Source organism: Seriola aureovittata, chromosome 4, assembly GCF_021018895.1.
Source record: "Seriola aureovittata isolate HTS-2021-v1 ecotype China chromosome 4, ASM2101889v1, whole genome shotgun sequence".
In the NCBI taxonomy this organism is placed as follows: Eukaryota; Metazoa; Chordata; class Actinopteri; order Carangiformes; family Carangidae; genus Seriola; species Seriola aureovittata.
Genome location: NC_079367.1, coordinates 13,733,830 through 13,750,407, shown reverse-complemented (window position 1 = coordinate 13,750,407; position 16,578 = coordinate 13,733,830). Strand labels below are relative to the sequence as shown.

Genomic DNA, 16,578 nt, shown 5'->3' with positions numbered 1-16,578 from the left:
TACTGCTCTTATCAAAACTTACATGTTGTCGATTCCCGAGACCGCATCCGTGCATCCGTGCAGGGAGGAAAAGTTTTTTTTTTTTTTTTTGGCTAAAACTTTCCCAACCTGTTCACAAACACAACTTTTCCACTGTTGTCCCCTATTCTGTCTAAACCTCTGTCCAGGGTAGCACGCCTGCACGGGCCCGACGCATCATTCACTCTTAATTCCCAAACTGTTTGTGGATTCCTTATTTTGACATGATTTGGTTTTCCGTGACTTATGTTGTTTTTTTGCATGTTAATGCCTGAGATAGGGCAGAGGGGGTGGGCGGGACTTGGGGTATAGGGGCTGTCATAGCCCCCTCGGGGATTGAGAGGAAAAGCTTTTTCTGTTTTCTGATAGGATAAGGCAGATACTGTGGACAAACTAGATGCAATTATAGCTCTTTCCCTTGCGAAAAAGACAGTAGCCACTGTCATGAGTTTTATACAGAAAAAAACACATTTTAGAGCTAAATTTTTTTGGTAAAACTTACCAACATCTCTAGGAAGATAATCATCACAAAACAATGTTGACTTCCCAGGTAGAGTATACATTTCACTGTGTTTCTGTCTTTAGAGGCAAAGACTCAAAGACTGATACACACTGGTTTAATCTACATACCTGACACACTATATTGGTAACTGCAGATTCAGCAATACTTCTTTACCACAGTGTGTTATGATGGTCTTGGTGAATTTATGTGTCAGCATTCGGGGGGGGGGGGGGGGCAAAGAAAAAAGTTTTCACTCATGCACAATAACCCCTCTGTGGTGCTTCCCATGTGGCCGTCTGCTTAACAGGTCCTTTTGTTCCAAAGGGGAATTCTGTGTTACAGTGGCTCAGAGAGGAGAAGCTGAATGCAGCAGCGCCCTCCACAGGCTGGGAATGCCGCATGTAATCAACTCTACAGCATCTGTGTCCAGCTCTGTATCCCTGAAGCAGGATTCAGCTGCTTTTTATAGTTTCAAGTGCCTTTTGCTAAATTTCCTGCAGTTTTAATTGATTATTCACACAGAACTGCTTCAGTATTTCAAGCACCACCAGCTGTTGGCTAGTTTTAGTTCAGCTTTATTCATTTGAAAGCTTACACTCAGTTTTTGGGGTAATGTGAATTTTGTCTAATAAATAACAAAGAAATTTCTACCTGTCATGTTGCCAAGTGAAGCTGCATATATTGACCTTTGAGTTGTGTCAGGACGTTGCAGCCCAGGAAAATGTGAGTAGAGACGAGAACGAGCAACACAATCTCCATCATTACTTAACTCTTACACAGATAATATGCACAGCAAAAAGCTGATGATAGCTAATAGCTACATTCATGTTGTGATGTGAAAAAGAACAAGAAAAAGGAAAAGGCATTCATGATTGCTCACAATTACTTTTTTAATGCCTGCTTTCATTTAGTTTTACATTATGACAACAACCAAAACATTTTCACAAGCAACTCAAGGGGACTGCACGGTAAGAAAAATTATCTAAAAAACATAAATGTTGCTATTTCATCAGCATAATTATCTCTACATGACAAAAATAAATTCTATTTTTGTGATACATTATTGTACAAAAATAAGAGTTCTTCTTAATAATACTGACTGAAACAATATGTTGGCACAATACACAGACATCTGGATCTCTCTAAACTGACCACACACACTCAACATGTTACAGAAAGTTGTGTGGAAAAAATAAATCAGAAATATCGCAAATATTTGACCAAACAGACACAAAAACAACAAGACTGCGCAGCCACTTTTTGCGGAAGCCAGGAGCACAATATTCTATTTACTACATCACTGAATATGCACGCTGTACAGACATACACACATTACAGAGCACATGACCTCATGTTGTGGTCAAAATGTCCTTTGCATCTAAAATGCTTCAAAATTACATGTTCACATTAAACCAATATTCACAATTATAATATTTTTCCCTCATGGGTGAAAAACTCAAAGTGCAGTTACACGTTTGAACTGTTTAGGTAGTACAGTTAGATTATTCTAAGAAAATAAAAATTATTTTAGTCATTTCAGTTTAATTTGGAACAACAACACTGAATTACTTCAGTTAACACATTCAGTATCCAACACCACCCAATCACCTCATAAGCTAAACACCACAATTACTAATAAGTGCAATGCAAAATGAGGTCAAATTCATACAAAGATTTACTAATCCTTATGGGAATAAGATCTGAAGTGTCGAAATATCATCACAGGGCTAAGATTCACTGTTTCTAGGGACGCTACACGGAGAAGACAAATCTTTACTTAAGTTGTGAAAAAGTACTTGTCTGAGCCTCTACTGCAGTCTAGACAAAACAGATTGAGGGAACATGAAGGGCAGCAATAAAAAATAAATTCCATTGTTTTCTTTACGGTGTGTATAAATTACGGTTTGTAACTGGTCAAATAAGTACAACGAAAAACATAAAAATTTGAATGCATATAAATTAACACTACTCCATGACAAAATACAACAAATACCACAACAAATGCAACAACAAACAAAATCCGTCTTCGCATTTACATGCATTTATGTTCATTTCATGAACATTGCAGATTACCAAACCATAAACTCAGTATGGTATAATTCCATAAGAAACAGTAGAGGAAGTTTAAGATGACAATTTCCTCCATTGTACAGACTTTACAAATTGAGACTGTCCTGTATCTAGTTAGAGATATCAAAACAGTAAACTAAGTACAACAAAACTCACAGGCACTCTATGGTACCCCCTTTAAGAGTGTTTTTTCAGAAACATCTCCGTTCCCTACTATCTTTTCATTATTCTATTATCTCTCTAACCTGTACATCCATCGACAGATTTCTTGGTCTGGAAATCCTAATTTCATGAGAATGATTCACACACTCGCAGGAAGTGGGAAAACAGCAGGATTCTCCCTTAACTTAGACCCTGCCCTAAGGTTCACAAATTGCATTTTTCCTTCCCTCTGAGCATCTAATGCGTTTGATAAGGATTTAAAATGTATCAATGTATAGACACCTCTGTTGGATTCCTTTGTTTACATGAGAACTCAGAGAATATGTGGGAAAAACATACATTAATGGCATATTTCATGTGCTATGAGCTGGATATTTACTGAACAGTTTTGTTGGCATCTGTTTACCCCTAACAGTTGTAAATTGGATTTAATCTTTACTGGATAATATGTAAATAAAGAACTCCTCCTTTTAGAAAGGACAGAGCCAACATTTCAGTGCAGTGCTGTTCCAGTAGTGGGGCACAAACACCATCCAGTGGTGAAAAACATGCAACAACAGGCTTTACAGCTTGAATCTTGTTGAAACATGTCATTTGAAGGGAAAAACAGTGGAGACCTTCATGTGAAAGTATAATTCTAATTTGAATAAAAATGCACGTACATTATTAATTTCAATCTTATTCTCACTACTTCAACTGCTATGTTTTTGCAATTCTGTTTTTGCGGTGTGTTTCTCCCCAGTACCAGTTCATTTCCACACACAAGTACTTCATGCAGTTCCAACATGCAGCCATAAACATTTACAGTCACTTTCAGCATTTTACATTGCTTACTAGTAATAATTTTATCCCAAAAAGTTGAATCAGTTTTTCTGTCCTTCTCTCTTTCACCATGTATATCTCCATATCAACTAAAAATCCTCTTCCATGCAAAGTCCTGCATAATCTGTGGGGACCTGCTGGAGTTACTATGTTAGAGGATTTATTTTTTTACCGTACAATTCACAGTGTGAAACAAACAAAAAAAAAAAAAAAATCTAATTTACAAAAAAAAGATAAAAGCTTCTTCTTTACTACCCAGTGCAGCAGATGCTAAAAGCAAACATCTCACAGATAATGCACAATGTGAATGCTTTGAATTGCTGACAATATAATCAGCGCATGTATTCCTCAGCCAAGAAAATTATTAAATAAAGACATTACAGAATCAACAAGTGTCCAAAATGCATGAATTCACCCAATTAAAATACACCCATAGTCTGTGCTGGGTAAGGCCAATTCAAGATAATGTAAGTAGGAGGAGGATATGATTTTTCACCTCATACTTTTTTCAGTCCGTTTACCTTCCACATTACAAGATCACAACCTTCATGCTGTATTTCAGAAGGCTTCTTGATATGCCAGTCCCTCTAAATCTGTTAGATCCTCTTAGGAAGGTACAGTTCTTTGTTACAGTGAGTAACAGTTAAAAGCTTGAAGAACAGCTTTCAATACATGTACAATAAAATGAGGAACAGTGTTTGAAGAACTCAGCAACCAATACATGTTCCACTTTGCAGCGGGCTCCGTCACTGGTGTACCAACAAGACTTTTAGAAACACTGTTGCAATATATGATTTCCTGTTTGCTCACACACTGGTGCCCTTGTCCCTGAGAGTGGTGACTCTAAGTACAAACCTTCTGGTGCTCTTTCGGTATTGTGGCTGAGTGAAGTAAAACAGAATAGGGTCCAGGAAGCTGTTCATGCTGGCAAACGGCCTGGTGCTCTTATAGATGATTGAAAACAAGTTCCTCGTCTCACAGGGCGCACTGGGCAGAGTGCGTATCACCAGGTACATGGTCTTGGTGAGGTGAAATGGCAGGAAGCTTATGCAGAACACTGCCGCCACCACAATGATCATCCTCACGGCCTTGTCCCGTTTCTCCCCAGTCGCCATGGAGACACCCTGGTAGGACACTGGGCGGCAGAGGATCTGGGCCATCCGGCAGTAGCACACCATCACACCCATAAAAGGCAACAAGAAGCCAAGGCAGGTCAGAGTCATGCCATAAGGATAGTAGTCTACTGAAAGCTTTGGTGGACTTAAATCATAGCACACTGTGCGGTTGCGCTGGATTCCTGTCGCAGCGAAGTGAATCGTTGGCGCACATAGGACGGCGACCACCAGCCAAACCCCTACACAGATACACCACGTCATCTTGCGACCACCCTGCTTGTGCCACATCGCAAAAGGATGGCAAATGCCAACATAGCGCTGCACACTGATGCAGGTGAGGAAGAGGATGCTGCCATGCAGATTACTAAAAGAGGAAAAGAGACAAGAAAAATCTGTTAAGTTAAATCTTAATAAGCTGGATTCTTTTATACAGCATTGTACTGTGTCTATTATTTGTATATGGTGGTGTCACCTTATGTCAAACACACCTGACACTTTTGCCTTTTTAAGCCATATAGTATATAGATATATATAGCAGTCTATAAACATTTAACAAATGGTTTAAATGCATTATAACATGGTTGTTTGCCATTTTAAGTGTCTGTACAGTATTTGTCAGCAATCATAACTTCTCCAATAAAAGACATATTTTATCTTCATCTTAGTTTGACAAATACATTAATAAACATTTGTATCAGCTTACAACTACATTTACGTTTATTTACCGCTTACAAATGCTAAACATAGGGACTGACCAGCTTCTTTCACTGAAGTATCACCATGCATGAATGCAAATGGAGTATATATTTGAAAATAACGGATGAGGGAAGAAGTGAAAAAATTTGAATTAAATACCAACAACTAATTTTGTTCAGCCTCAGACGTCTTTCATCCCACTATTTATGGAGCTCTAACAAGGCTGACATTGCACTGCTCAGAACCTCAGTATGCTTCAAACAAAGTGCTTGTCAGATCATCTTTTAGCATCTGAAACCCCCTCCCCCACAACTTTCCCACAGCTGAATCAGGGGGAGCTTTTTTTTTGTCAATTTTTGTGACTTTCCAAACAAACCAATCTGAGGAGCCGGCTCCTTAAATGCAGGAGCTGTGTGTAAGGCGAAGGCTTGGTGTGCTGATGCGTGAAAGTAGGCAGGGTTTCAACTTCTCTCTTCACACAGTTACATAAGGCACATTGCGTGTGTACAACCGTGTGAAATGATTGAACACTTCCAACACAGAGCTGCATACAGAGATAGTTAGGCAATATTCAGTCAAGTAGCTCACCTATAGAACTGAAACCGGACCAGCTTACAGGCAAACTCCCCAAAGGGCCAGTAGTCATGACTGGCATAGTTGTAGATGAGCAAGGGCAGTGACATCACATACAGAAAGTCGGCTATAGCCAAGTTGAGCATATAGATGTTGTTTTTGGACAGATTGGGCCTCGTCCTCCATATCTTCAGTATGACAACAGCATTGAGAGGAAGGCCGAGCAGGAAGACAAAAGTGTACACAGCAGGGAGTAAAATACGTTTAAAGTCTTCCTTATAGGTGCAGCGAAGGATGCCTATCCCGCTGGTGTTGCTGATGTTACTGGCACTGGCGATAAAGCTGTCCGCTGTGTAGGGCTCTGTAGGGTGTACACTTGTGGAAAAGAAGTCCAAGGGGAAGGCTCTAGAGATGAGGGTATCTGTGGGGTCAGAAAGTGGCATCTTCACATTCTGGAGGGGAGACAGGGAGAGAGACGGGGGCATTGTTACAATGACAATAAAATCAATATTTTAACTGAAACAAAAACAAGAGTGGTGATGTGAATATGCACAATTGAATGAAATTGTTTGTGATCATTTTGAGCTATTTTCCAGGTGGGTGTGTGAATGCATTTAAAGTGTTAGAAGATATTCCCATTACAAATTAAATAAGAGATTTCGTGGATGTTCAAGTGCTGACAAAGATAGAAACCCAACCAAAACCTCTCCACAAGAGGGCACAAGAGATAAGCATTTTCTTTTATTCATAACATCAATATCTCAAAAATCACAGTGAAGCAGTCGCCTTGAGCCCTGCAAACACTGGATTTAGTCTAGGATCAACTGAACTAAGTACACATTTTTTATCCCCTAGGCTAACTGTTTAGTTAACTACTATTTGATACCAGTAAAGCCCAAATGCTTTGGAGTAGGAATATCCCAGTTTAGCCAAAATGCAATGGCCCTCAAGAACAATCTAGAAAGAGCAGCAAGATGAATCCTTAAATCAAGGGAAAGCAGTTGATATAATAAGTCAATAAGCATTTTGTTTAAAGAGCCATTAGCTAATGGAACAAAAGACCTCATATACCTGTTAGTTTCACCGTTACGCAGGTAAAACCCTGTCATGATGGAAACAAATAAAATGGAGCACCAAAGTGCAATAGTTAGCATCTCTGAGATTTTGCGGAAAAGAAGAATTAAGTTCCAAAAAACAAAAATACTTCAGTATTGTACCAGTACCTCATGATTCTACGTAATAGCAATTAATTACTCTCCAGATATGGCTCCACAGTGTATTTAGTATTTATTTAGTAGCTGCTAGAAAAACTGCACCAAAATACATAATGGCAATAAAATAAGAGCCAACCAATTACATCATGATAATCGAATCGTTTCATAATTTTCTAACGAATGGAAACTGGACAGATGCGAGTTTTGAAATGAAAACCACTGCAGACTGTCTGGTCTCCCACTCACAACTCACACTGTCTGGAACAGGCTTTTACACATAGAGATTAATCAACAATCTTAATTGCTGCTCCCACCACCAACATCAATAATATCCATTTCCTTCATAGTAGCATGTGGGCAAGTGAGTGATTGGCTTAAGCCACTTCCCCCATAGCCTTGTCAGAGTGTGACTCATGGCATTTCACAACTAACACTCCATCAGCCAAAAAGCCTGTGTGTGTGTATGTGTGTGTATGTGTGTGTGTGTGTGTGTGTGTGTGTGTGTGTGTGTGTGTGTGTAAGTGTATATGTATATGAGTGTGTACATGTGCTGTGTTTTTAAAAAAAACTGTGTGCCTGTAAGAGTGTGTGTCATTCAGGTTGCTGCCAGCAACAGTGACACATGATTTCATAATTCCTGTAGAGTAATGGAGGGAGAAGAGGGGGTGGAAGGAGCAGATTGCCAGCAGACCATAAAACCAAAAGGCAGGCACAGAGGAATAACAAAGGTTCCGGAAAAGTGCACTGCAGTCGGCTTTATTTGCTGATGACTCACTTAACTTTATATTTCTGAGTTTTGATTTATTCACTGTCTTGACTTACGAAAGGGCATGAAACCAACTTCCTGGGTAATCTTAAAGCTCAATGATGTCATGACACTCATTCAAATAATTAAGTTTTTTTTTTCATTTCAGAGAGTGATGTCTGATTAACTCTATAAATTGCAGTGTCTGTCAAAAATTATTATTTTTTATGACAGTAAACGAAGCCCCTTATAGGCAGCTATATGTTTAGGCCTGCCTTTAGCAAGACTCACCGATCCCTACTTCCTGTCATGTGGTGTGATGAACACCACTTTTTTTTGGTGAGACGTTAATAATAAAACTCCAGTCCCTACAGGTAGTTTCCATATGTTCATACTACAGCTGAGCCTCGTGCCTCCTGTTTGTGAAGTCGAGTCAATTTGTGCTTTTTGGTATTCGTAATGTCATCATGCTTGTGCAGTGAAAAGAGCAAAGAGCGAGCAGTGACATGAAACAAAACGTATAATTTACTTAAGAACTAAAGACCTAAACTAGGTCTACACTACAATGTTTCCTACATTACAGAGAACAAAAAAAAAGAAAATACACACATCCTGGATCCTACATGCCTTACAAGCAAATCATCAGTTTACAATGCAAAGCAGGAAGAACAGCTGAGATCTGCCAACTGAAACAGGCACAGATCTGATTTGCATATTGAATATCAACACCTCATTAGGACTGTGGTGGAGATTATCACATATGAAGAAATTTTATTTTTTAAATAATTTAGGGAAAAGGGCAAAAAATATATATAAAACCTCTTTCTGGTCTATTTGATTCTGTATTATCCAGAGATTTGCACCATCACCTAGTCTATTTTAATTTACTGCATGTTTAAGATGGCTTTCTACAACTGTCAGAAAGCTTAGGGAGGTTTGGCATCATCAAAAACATGAACATGTTACTGTTAAACTCAAACATACCCTATCAGCTTTTTGCAATTTGAAAACTCACTGCTATAAATGAGCAGCCATGCTGTAGTTGAGTATCTTTTATGGTTAACACCTAATGGATTGAAATTAAAATATTTACTTTTTTTTTAGATGAAAAACATCTCACACAACCATTTCACATTCAGGAACAGAGATGTGTTATTTTCGTGTGGCTTTCATGATGAGTGAGTATATTTTTCTGCTATTACAGTGTCCAATCAGCATGAACAGTACACAGAGTAAAGCATGACAAAGAGGGCTCCTGTAATCTGTTTGTGTGTGTGTGTGTGTGTGTGTGTTGGTCAAGTTTCCAATTTTCAAACACTCTGGAGAGCAAACACTAATCACAGGGCTCTATGTAATTATATCTTCACTCTATGTGTGTGTGTCTCTGTGTGGGAGCCTCTGATGGCTTCTGGTTTAAGTGTTTGCTCACAGCTTCTCTCCAGGCTACATCCATTCCTAATCAGTATTGATCTTAGTTTAATAATGGTGTAATAGATAGACACAATAAGGCACATCAAGAAAATACAGACAGACCCACACCACACCACAAACCCACAGAAAAAAACTCCAAGAAAATGCTTCTTTTGGAAATCGAAACTTTTCATAAGATTCACCAAAATTGACTCCAGATATTTGTTGTCAGCAAAGCTGAGGTGTAAAGAGCATACAACATGAATTTATTCTGTGTTTACTGAGACGCCTCCTACCTGGGGTGTTTCCAAAATGACACATTAATTAAACATAAATAATATATGCAAATGAACGACGCATCAGTTTGTAAGCGTAGTTAATAGTTATTTTTAGACAAGGTTCTCTGAACATAAAAATCAAACATGTGTGTACTGATACTTAATGACACCAAGACTGACACTGATGGCAAACATTAATTAAAACATTGCTCACTGCCCTTTCCAGCAACTGAATCGAATGTTTCATTATGGGTGTGAAGAAGTCAGTTAAACTTCTGATCTATGACTCAGTGCAGCTTTTTCTGCCCACATAGTTGTAAAATTTTGGCAGATGTTCTGAAACATGTCCATACATCTTCTCCTTTCCTCTGTGGGAAAACAAACAATGGTTCCACTGTACTATTTGAAAGTTGTTATACATTAAAAAAATATTTAGCCTAATATTTAAGATCTATATATTTCGATCCATTTCGATTACACACTCTTAAAATGAACTAATTAACTTAAGGTGATGCATATTTGTCAGTCAAAAAATAAATCAAACAAGTAAGAATGACATTTATATAACATTGCTACTAAACCCAATGTTTTTTCACTACACAATAACCAAGTTTGTGTAAAACAAACTCGGTCATTTGTTGTTGTAATCTAGAATTAATCACTTCTTACCATCTGTGTGAGAAAGAAGAGAGCTGTAATATATTTCATAGTGCCAGTGTAAATATTAGGATGAGCAGAGATGACAGGCTATCTACACTGTCAGGAAAGAAAGAGAGCCATTTATTCAGTAATGTGCTCAAAGACAACAATCTTGTGCCGTTTTCATGGTACATCTGATGGTCTGTAGAAATCCTCTTTTCCTTAAAAGTACTGTACTGCCTGTGTCCACGGTCAAAAAGCCTTTTGGAGAATGCGGGCATCGATCCCGCTACCTCTCGCATGCTAAGCGAGCGCTCTACCATTTGAGCTAATTCCCCTGTCTGACCCCAGCCATAAAAAAAACACTTAATGACAGCATGAGTACACACCCACAGTCCTGCTACAGGAATAATGTTACCAGCTACTGACATGGTCTACTGACTCCCTCTGCACTGTCATCTCTCTCTCTCCCTCTTTCTCTCACTCTCTCTCACACGCACACACATGCTGACGAGAGACGCTGCTGCATACTTTCTGCCCTCAGGCTTGCCAGAAGGCACAGCTGAAGGTGATGCAAGATTATTTACAAAACATGATTGAATGTGACTGCAGCTCAGGTCAAATATAGAAGATTAACAACTAAACATAACCCCAGCAGGGTTATAAATCACACACCACACATTAAGTTTTAATGATTACTCGGCATGTGACCATCAGGACTTTTGAACCCACAACTTTACTGTTTTGGCTCACCATCTGCATCATGTACACCATGTATTAATTCACTTTACACTACCTTCCCAGCTCCAAATGAGCCCACTGAAGAGCCAGATGTTTCCCCCAAGAGTTGCTGGAGACCAAAACAGAGTTAAAAAGAGAGAATATTGGACCTACATTCATCAGATGGACAGAAACCCAACTCCAAGTGAATGCTTATGTTACTCTGTGTCTGTGCAGTGTAAATAAAAAATAGGTTTTTTTGCCATTAAAAAGGAGATAATATGTAGAGCCTTGGCCGATATTGGCTTATCGCAAATATATCAGTATTGGAATTTTTTAACTCCCTAATATTGATATCAGCATCGGCCCCAAAAATCCAATATTGGTCAGGCTTTAATAATATGTTAATGTTTTGTTTACAGCATGTTTTGCTGCCCCAAGTGGTAAAAAATTGTTGTCTGTCGATAACTTTTATGATTTAATGTTAAGTCATCACAATTTTCAAGACCTGAAGGCGACACCTTTAAATTATTTGTTTTGATGAGCCAATGGTTCAAAACCAAAAATAATCAATTTACAGATACAACAGAAAGAAAAATCAGCTGTGGCAGCCTGGCAACAGAGTTCTTCCCCTGCAGGTAATCTGATCTAAAAAGAGCAGGTAAATGGCAGATCAGGGCACATAAAGACATATACTGTTTCTGATCTGTAACATACACAGAGCTGGAAATGTAAATAAACAGAGAGATGTTGTGTTGAGGACAGACAGCAGGGAACAATTCCACTCCAATTATTTTCTCATCTCTGATCTCTATTGTCCCCGGCCACGCTAATCAATGATTCATGCCTGTTCCTCCTCACTCTCTGGCCCACACACACACGCTCATTCACTGACACACACACACACACACACACACACGCTACCATATATTCACACTTGTGCTTTGCCTATAATTAATTATAATTAATTTGAAAAATGGCATACAAAATGCCCAAGAATGAAACTAAAATCAGTTTCACACTGCACAATACAATCACATGTTTGCAGACATACATATACATTTGTCTGCTATACACACAAATACACAGACATGCACTTACATGTACAAAAAATGCACATATACATATACACATCACAAGCATAAACATCCTCTTTAATTTGACAAACAATAGACATTATCTCATTTTCCCAGCAAAGACAGATGCAGCTGCAGTGGCAGAACACACACAATTGCATCCTACAGATGTGAAAGCTCTTTGTCTTAATTAAGAAAAAAAAAAAACAAACACTTTACAATTATCTTAGCTAGAATGGTGCCGGCTAATACGAGTCTATCAATCCTGAGGACAGGCACTGTGGCCATTACACAGGAGACATTTTAAACCAATAAGCTGCACCATAAATAGATACAAGGGTGATGAGGAAGGCTGGTGTTCAACACAAGCACACTGCTTGACATATGCTCATGAAGAGAAGAAAAACAATTGCTTGTTGCATGACACCCAACTGCAACCAGTCAGCATTACTGATAAACAACTTGGAGAGCAGCAAGCAACATAAATATTTGAGCTAAAAAATGTCTGCTTGTACTCGTTCTCATGATTTCCACAGAGCATGTGTAAAAGCTTAACAAATATGGGCATCACTACACTACCATAAAACATTCTCTTCTGGTAGAACCAAACCAAAATGTTAAAAACCAGTTACTCCTAGTCCACTAAAAAAGTCCAGATGGACAGGAATGCCTTCAACAGTGATATAATCACACACAAGGCACACGCAATGTTCTGTTTGTAATAATTTGCCCACACTTGTATAAAAATACGTGTTGATGCACGTCGCTGTGGATGGATTATGACTGAAGACTTCTTTCAGCATGTTCAGGCCCTTGTCGGGTGGTTGCCAAACACAGGGGAAGTGAATGTAGATGAAAGAGGTAATATACAGAGACAGGACAGTGGAGCATCGGTCACTGAAACCTAAATGCGGATACACCACAAGGTTCCTTCTAGAATGATCATTTTTTTGTAAATGCTAATTTGGTTCGTATACACAGCATCACCACAGATGCAAGAACAACCACACAGACATATTTACTGGACATTAGTTTCTTTCTCATTTCTGTCCCACACCTGGGTATCATTAGAATAATAAAAGCCTGTTGATAATGCGTAAATATCCCAGGGACGCACAAATATTTTCAACCTTTGCTGCTGTCTAGACACTTGTTTCTCCTCTTGAAAGGTAATTGTTACTGGTTCCCTCTAATGTTATTAAAATCAAAACATGTTTTTGCAAACATGAGCATAACAGCTTGAAACGCACCTTTCGTCAGGCAAAAAGAACTCATCAAAAGCTCAACAGTGGAGCAAGTAGCACTTAGCATGTGCCCTGTGGTGGCTGTTGTCATGGGTTTGTGGTGCGGAGGGGATGTGAATGCATCTCCAGTGTAAGCAGTCAGTAAAGCATAAAGACAGGGCAAAATCAAATGTAATGGCTTTACTGTCTTCACTCAATGATTCCTCAGAGCATCTCTGGCAATCTTGTAGTTTTTTTAACATCAGCTCTAGTCACTATGGTTCCCAATTAAGACAAACTATTGCTGCTGTCCCTCTAAATCCTACTCAGAATGGAGAAGGCAGTTTAATCTTAGGGCATTCACCTTAAATTACCAATTTTAAGAGGACACGTGACTGGTATGTTTGGGATGGCTGCCAGTGAGCTGCCACTGTAAGATAATGCCATGCACTTAACTTTGTCCTGTAAACAACTTTGACCTTGTTTCTGTTTCTCTCTCTCTCTCTCTACCCTGCTATCACTTCTCTGTCTCTGTCTGCGAGTCTCTAAACCAGAGTTACATTAGTCTGTTCCCGTCAGACGGACAAAAAAACCTACAGAAGCCTGACCTCTGCCAGGCAGAAAGGAATCTCCTCTGAAAACATAGTAACTGTCAAAAGTCCCATGGCCAGTGTGCCAGGTCTTTACACATGACAGCTCATCTAAATGACTTTGGGTTATTAGGTCTGTGATGTGACAACTTGTTTTTACTGGACTTAGCTACTGTCCCTTTGGTGCAATAAAAATGACAAAGGAAACAAAATTTGTGTAATAGGAGCATCCTGCGAAAATCTCACTTCTGTATTTTTCCACTCGTGTGAGGACAGGAATGAGCTGCCTAATACGGTATTATTTGATAAGTTGTTGAAGAGAATCATTTGTGAATCAATAATTTGAGTAATTTTTCAGGCAATAATACCAAAATGACAGATTTCCAATTTCTCAGTTGTGGAAATTTGTTATTTTTCTTTGTCTTCTGTGGCAGTAAACTGAAACTTTTGAGGTTTTAGACTGCTGTTGGAACAAATGAAGAAATCTGAAGAGGTCACTTTCATGTCAGGAAACTGTGACAGCCTAACCCTATTTTTCACTATTCAAACTCAAAAATTAATTGATTAATTACGAAAACAATCAGCAGATAAATCAATAATGAAAAAAGAATCCTTAGTTGCAGCCCTACATACATGTAAATAGTATACATACATACATATATATAATAGCCTATTTTATACATCCTGCACTTTCTCCTAACTCTTATCTTTTTGTCACCTGCTCTACCTGCTTTGATGGCGTCCATTGAAGATGCTTCTTCCTGTCAATATTTGTTCTCACTTAAGTATAAACTTAATCTACTCTTGAGAAACATTGTACTGGCTATTCTCAGATGGTTGATACAGATATAGAGACAGATGGCTGTTCTGTGGATACACTGCTAGTTGTCATACAACTACGACCATATTGAAGATGTTGTATGGGGGGGGGCATTCATCAAGGGTGCAAGATTCATAACAGTATTCACAAATGGGAACGAAGGACACAAACAACATGCAAGGCTCTGCAAGCACAGATGCTGTCACAAGAATTCACACATGCACCACAAAACCTCAGTACGTAATAGTCAGACTACAATTCATTTGCGTCAGGTTGGCGTCTTGCCTGAAGTCGAATTGGCTCTGGTTGTTTACACTCCCAAATTTAAGGTGAAGTGTCTTTCGAAACTGGATGCAACGAATTTTACCAAAACAGGAAAAAGTACAATAACTTGTATTCAACTGTACACATGACGCAATTTTTCCTCCACCATGACAGAAAGACATTTGCCAGGCTTGGTTTGTACTCTTAATACCTGAAGCTTCCTGCTGTGTTTTGTATCTGATTTCTCGTTCAGTGTCTAAATTTTTCTACATTTTCGTAATAAAAGATTCAGATGTCTTGGGAAAAACAAACAAACTATAAAGCTGTGACAGGGATATCAAAATGATACCACTGGCGCTAAAATGCCATGTATAGCTGGTATGACAAGATTGGTAATGAACACAGCCACGCTATGCCCAGTGGGAATATTGTGTTGTTATTAAGTTTGATTCAAATGCCTTAGCTTCACATTCCTTTAGGGCTTGGTGAAAAGAAGAGGCAATTAAAAAATAAGGAAAGAAAGAAATAAAACTTACCATGAATGACTGCAATAAATTTCAGTTGCAACATCAAAAAGTTGGCGACTTAGCCATGGCGAAAAGACTCGTGCTCCTTTCTTCTCCTCTGCAAAAACAAAGACCAGTTCGGCGAGGAGGGAAACCCCGCTGAGTTAAAACAAGTGTCAAGAAATCACACTCGATGCGGTTTTAAGTCACCAACACTGAGTACAAGTGTGGTTGCCACTGTCCCGGACGTACCTGCTGTGAAGCGGCTCCGGTGGCTGCACACACTCTTCCTAGACACACACACACACACACTCACACTCTTCTCTGTTCCTGTTGCTGCTGCTGCTGCTCCACCGGACAACCGCGCGCGGTAGTGGGAACCACGCACGCGCAATGAGTCTTCCACGGCATGACAAGGGCAAAGGGAACGATTCAAAATACAGTCGAAGTAATGTCTGAGCGCTTTTATGTCGCTATTTTAACCAGAGCTGTCAACGTTTTAAATAATTACACCATTATCACGAGTAACACTTGTTTGTATGAACGGCTGGCTGGCAGGTGTAGCTACTTTAGAAGTACATCAAACCATGGACGGATTATGAGACAATGGGCTGCTGTGGGCAAGCATGCTAAAGGGCCCCCACCGCCCCCCTACACAGGAGCAAGACCCTCAGGCTGAATGAGAAGTGACTGTTGTTGCTACAGTGGCGGAAAGATGGATGGATGAACGATGCAAACATGTCTTATGTGGGTGTTTTGTTTCTCTTTGTAGTCTAAGACTTAGTTGTTGTTTCTCTTTGACGTAGTAAAGCATATCTTTGTGGTTGTTTTGCATCTGTTTGTGTAGCCATGTGGTGTCTCTTTCTTGTAGTTATGCATCTCTTTATGGTTGCTTATCATCTCTTTTTGGTAATTTTGCATCTCTCGTGTTCATTTTATGTTTATTGTGGTCGTTTGCATCTCTTTGTGGTTGTTTTGCATGTCTTTGCAATACATTTGTGGTAGTTTTGAATCTGTTTGAGGTTGTTTTGAGTCTGTTTGTGGTTGTTTTGAGTCTGTTTGTGGTTGTTTTCCATCTCTTTGTAGTTGCCTTGAGTCGCTAAGTAGTCAGTTTGTGTATTTTTGTTGTAGTTTT

The 16,578-nt window shown here is 39.1% G+C and overlaps 2 protein-coding genes and 1 non-coding gene across 4 annotated transcripts in view; all 3 read right to left on the bottom strand.

Annotated features, from left to right (window-relative positions):
- The window catches only part of LOC130167416 (rho guanine nucleotide exchange factor 17-like), a 67,344-nt gene extending 67,073 nt beyond the window's left edge, over positions 1-271 (bottom strand). The window contains exon 1 of the mRNA XM_056373587.1: positions 23-271. The gene's annotated coding sequence lies outside the window, so the exon portion shown is untranslated. The remainder of the gene's footprint in view (positions 1-22) is intronic.
- A 1,121-nt stretch (positions 272-1,392) lies between these two features.
- LOC130168237 (P2Y purinoceptor 3) lies at positions 1,393-16,362 on the bottom strand. Of its 2 annotated transcripts, none has more exons than XM_056374937.1 (4): positions 15,696-16,362; positions 15,474-15,602; positions 5,974-6,410; positions 1,393-5,053 (listed from the first exon to the last, which is right to left on the bottom strand). In XM_056374937.1, exons 2-4 carry the CDS (start codon positions 15,474-15,476, stop codon positions 4,381-4,383), a joined length of 1,113 nt encoding a protein of 370 aa, XP_056230912.1. In that variant the 5' UTR covers positions 15,477-15,602; positions 15,696-16,362; the 3' UTR covers positions 1,393-4,380. The 2 variants fall into 2 exon arrangements, with proteins under 2 accessions (XP_056230912.1, XP_056230911.1); XM_056374936.1 differs by having other exon boundaries at positions 15,474-15,561.
- Positions 10,510-10,582, bottom strand: trnaa-agc (transfer RNA alanine (anticodon AGC)). The gene has a single exon. It is a non-coding gene; the product is annotated as a tRNA-Ala (tRNA).
- Positions 16,363-16,578: the final 216 nt, after the last annotated feature.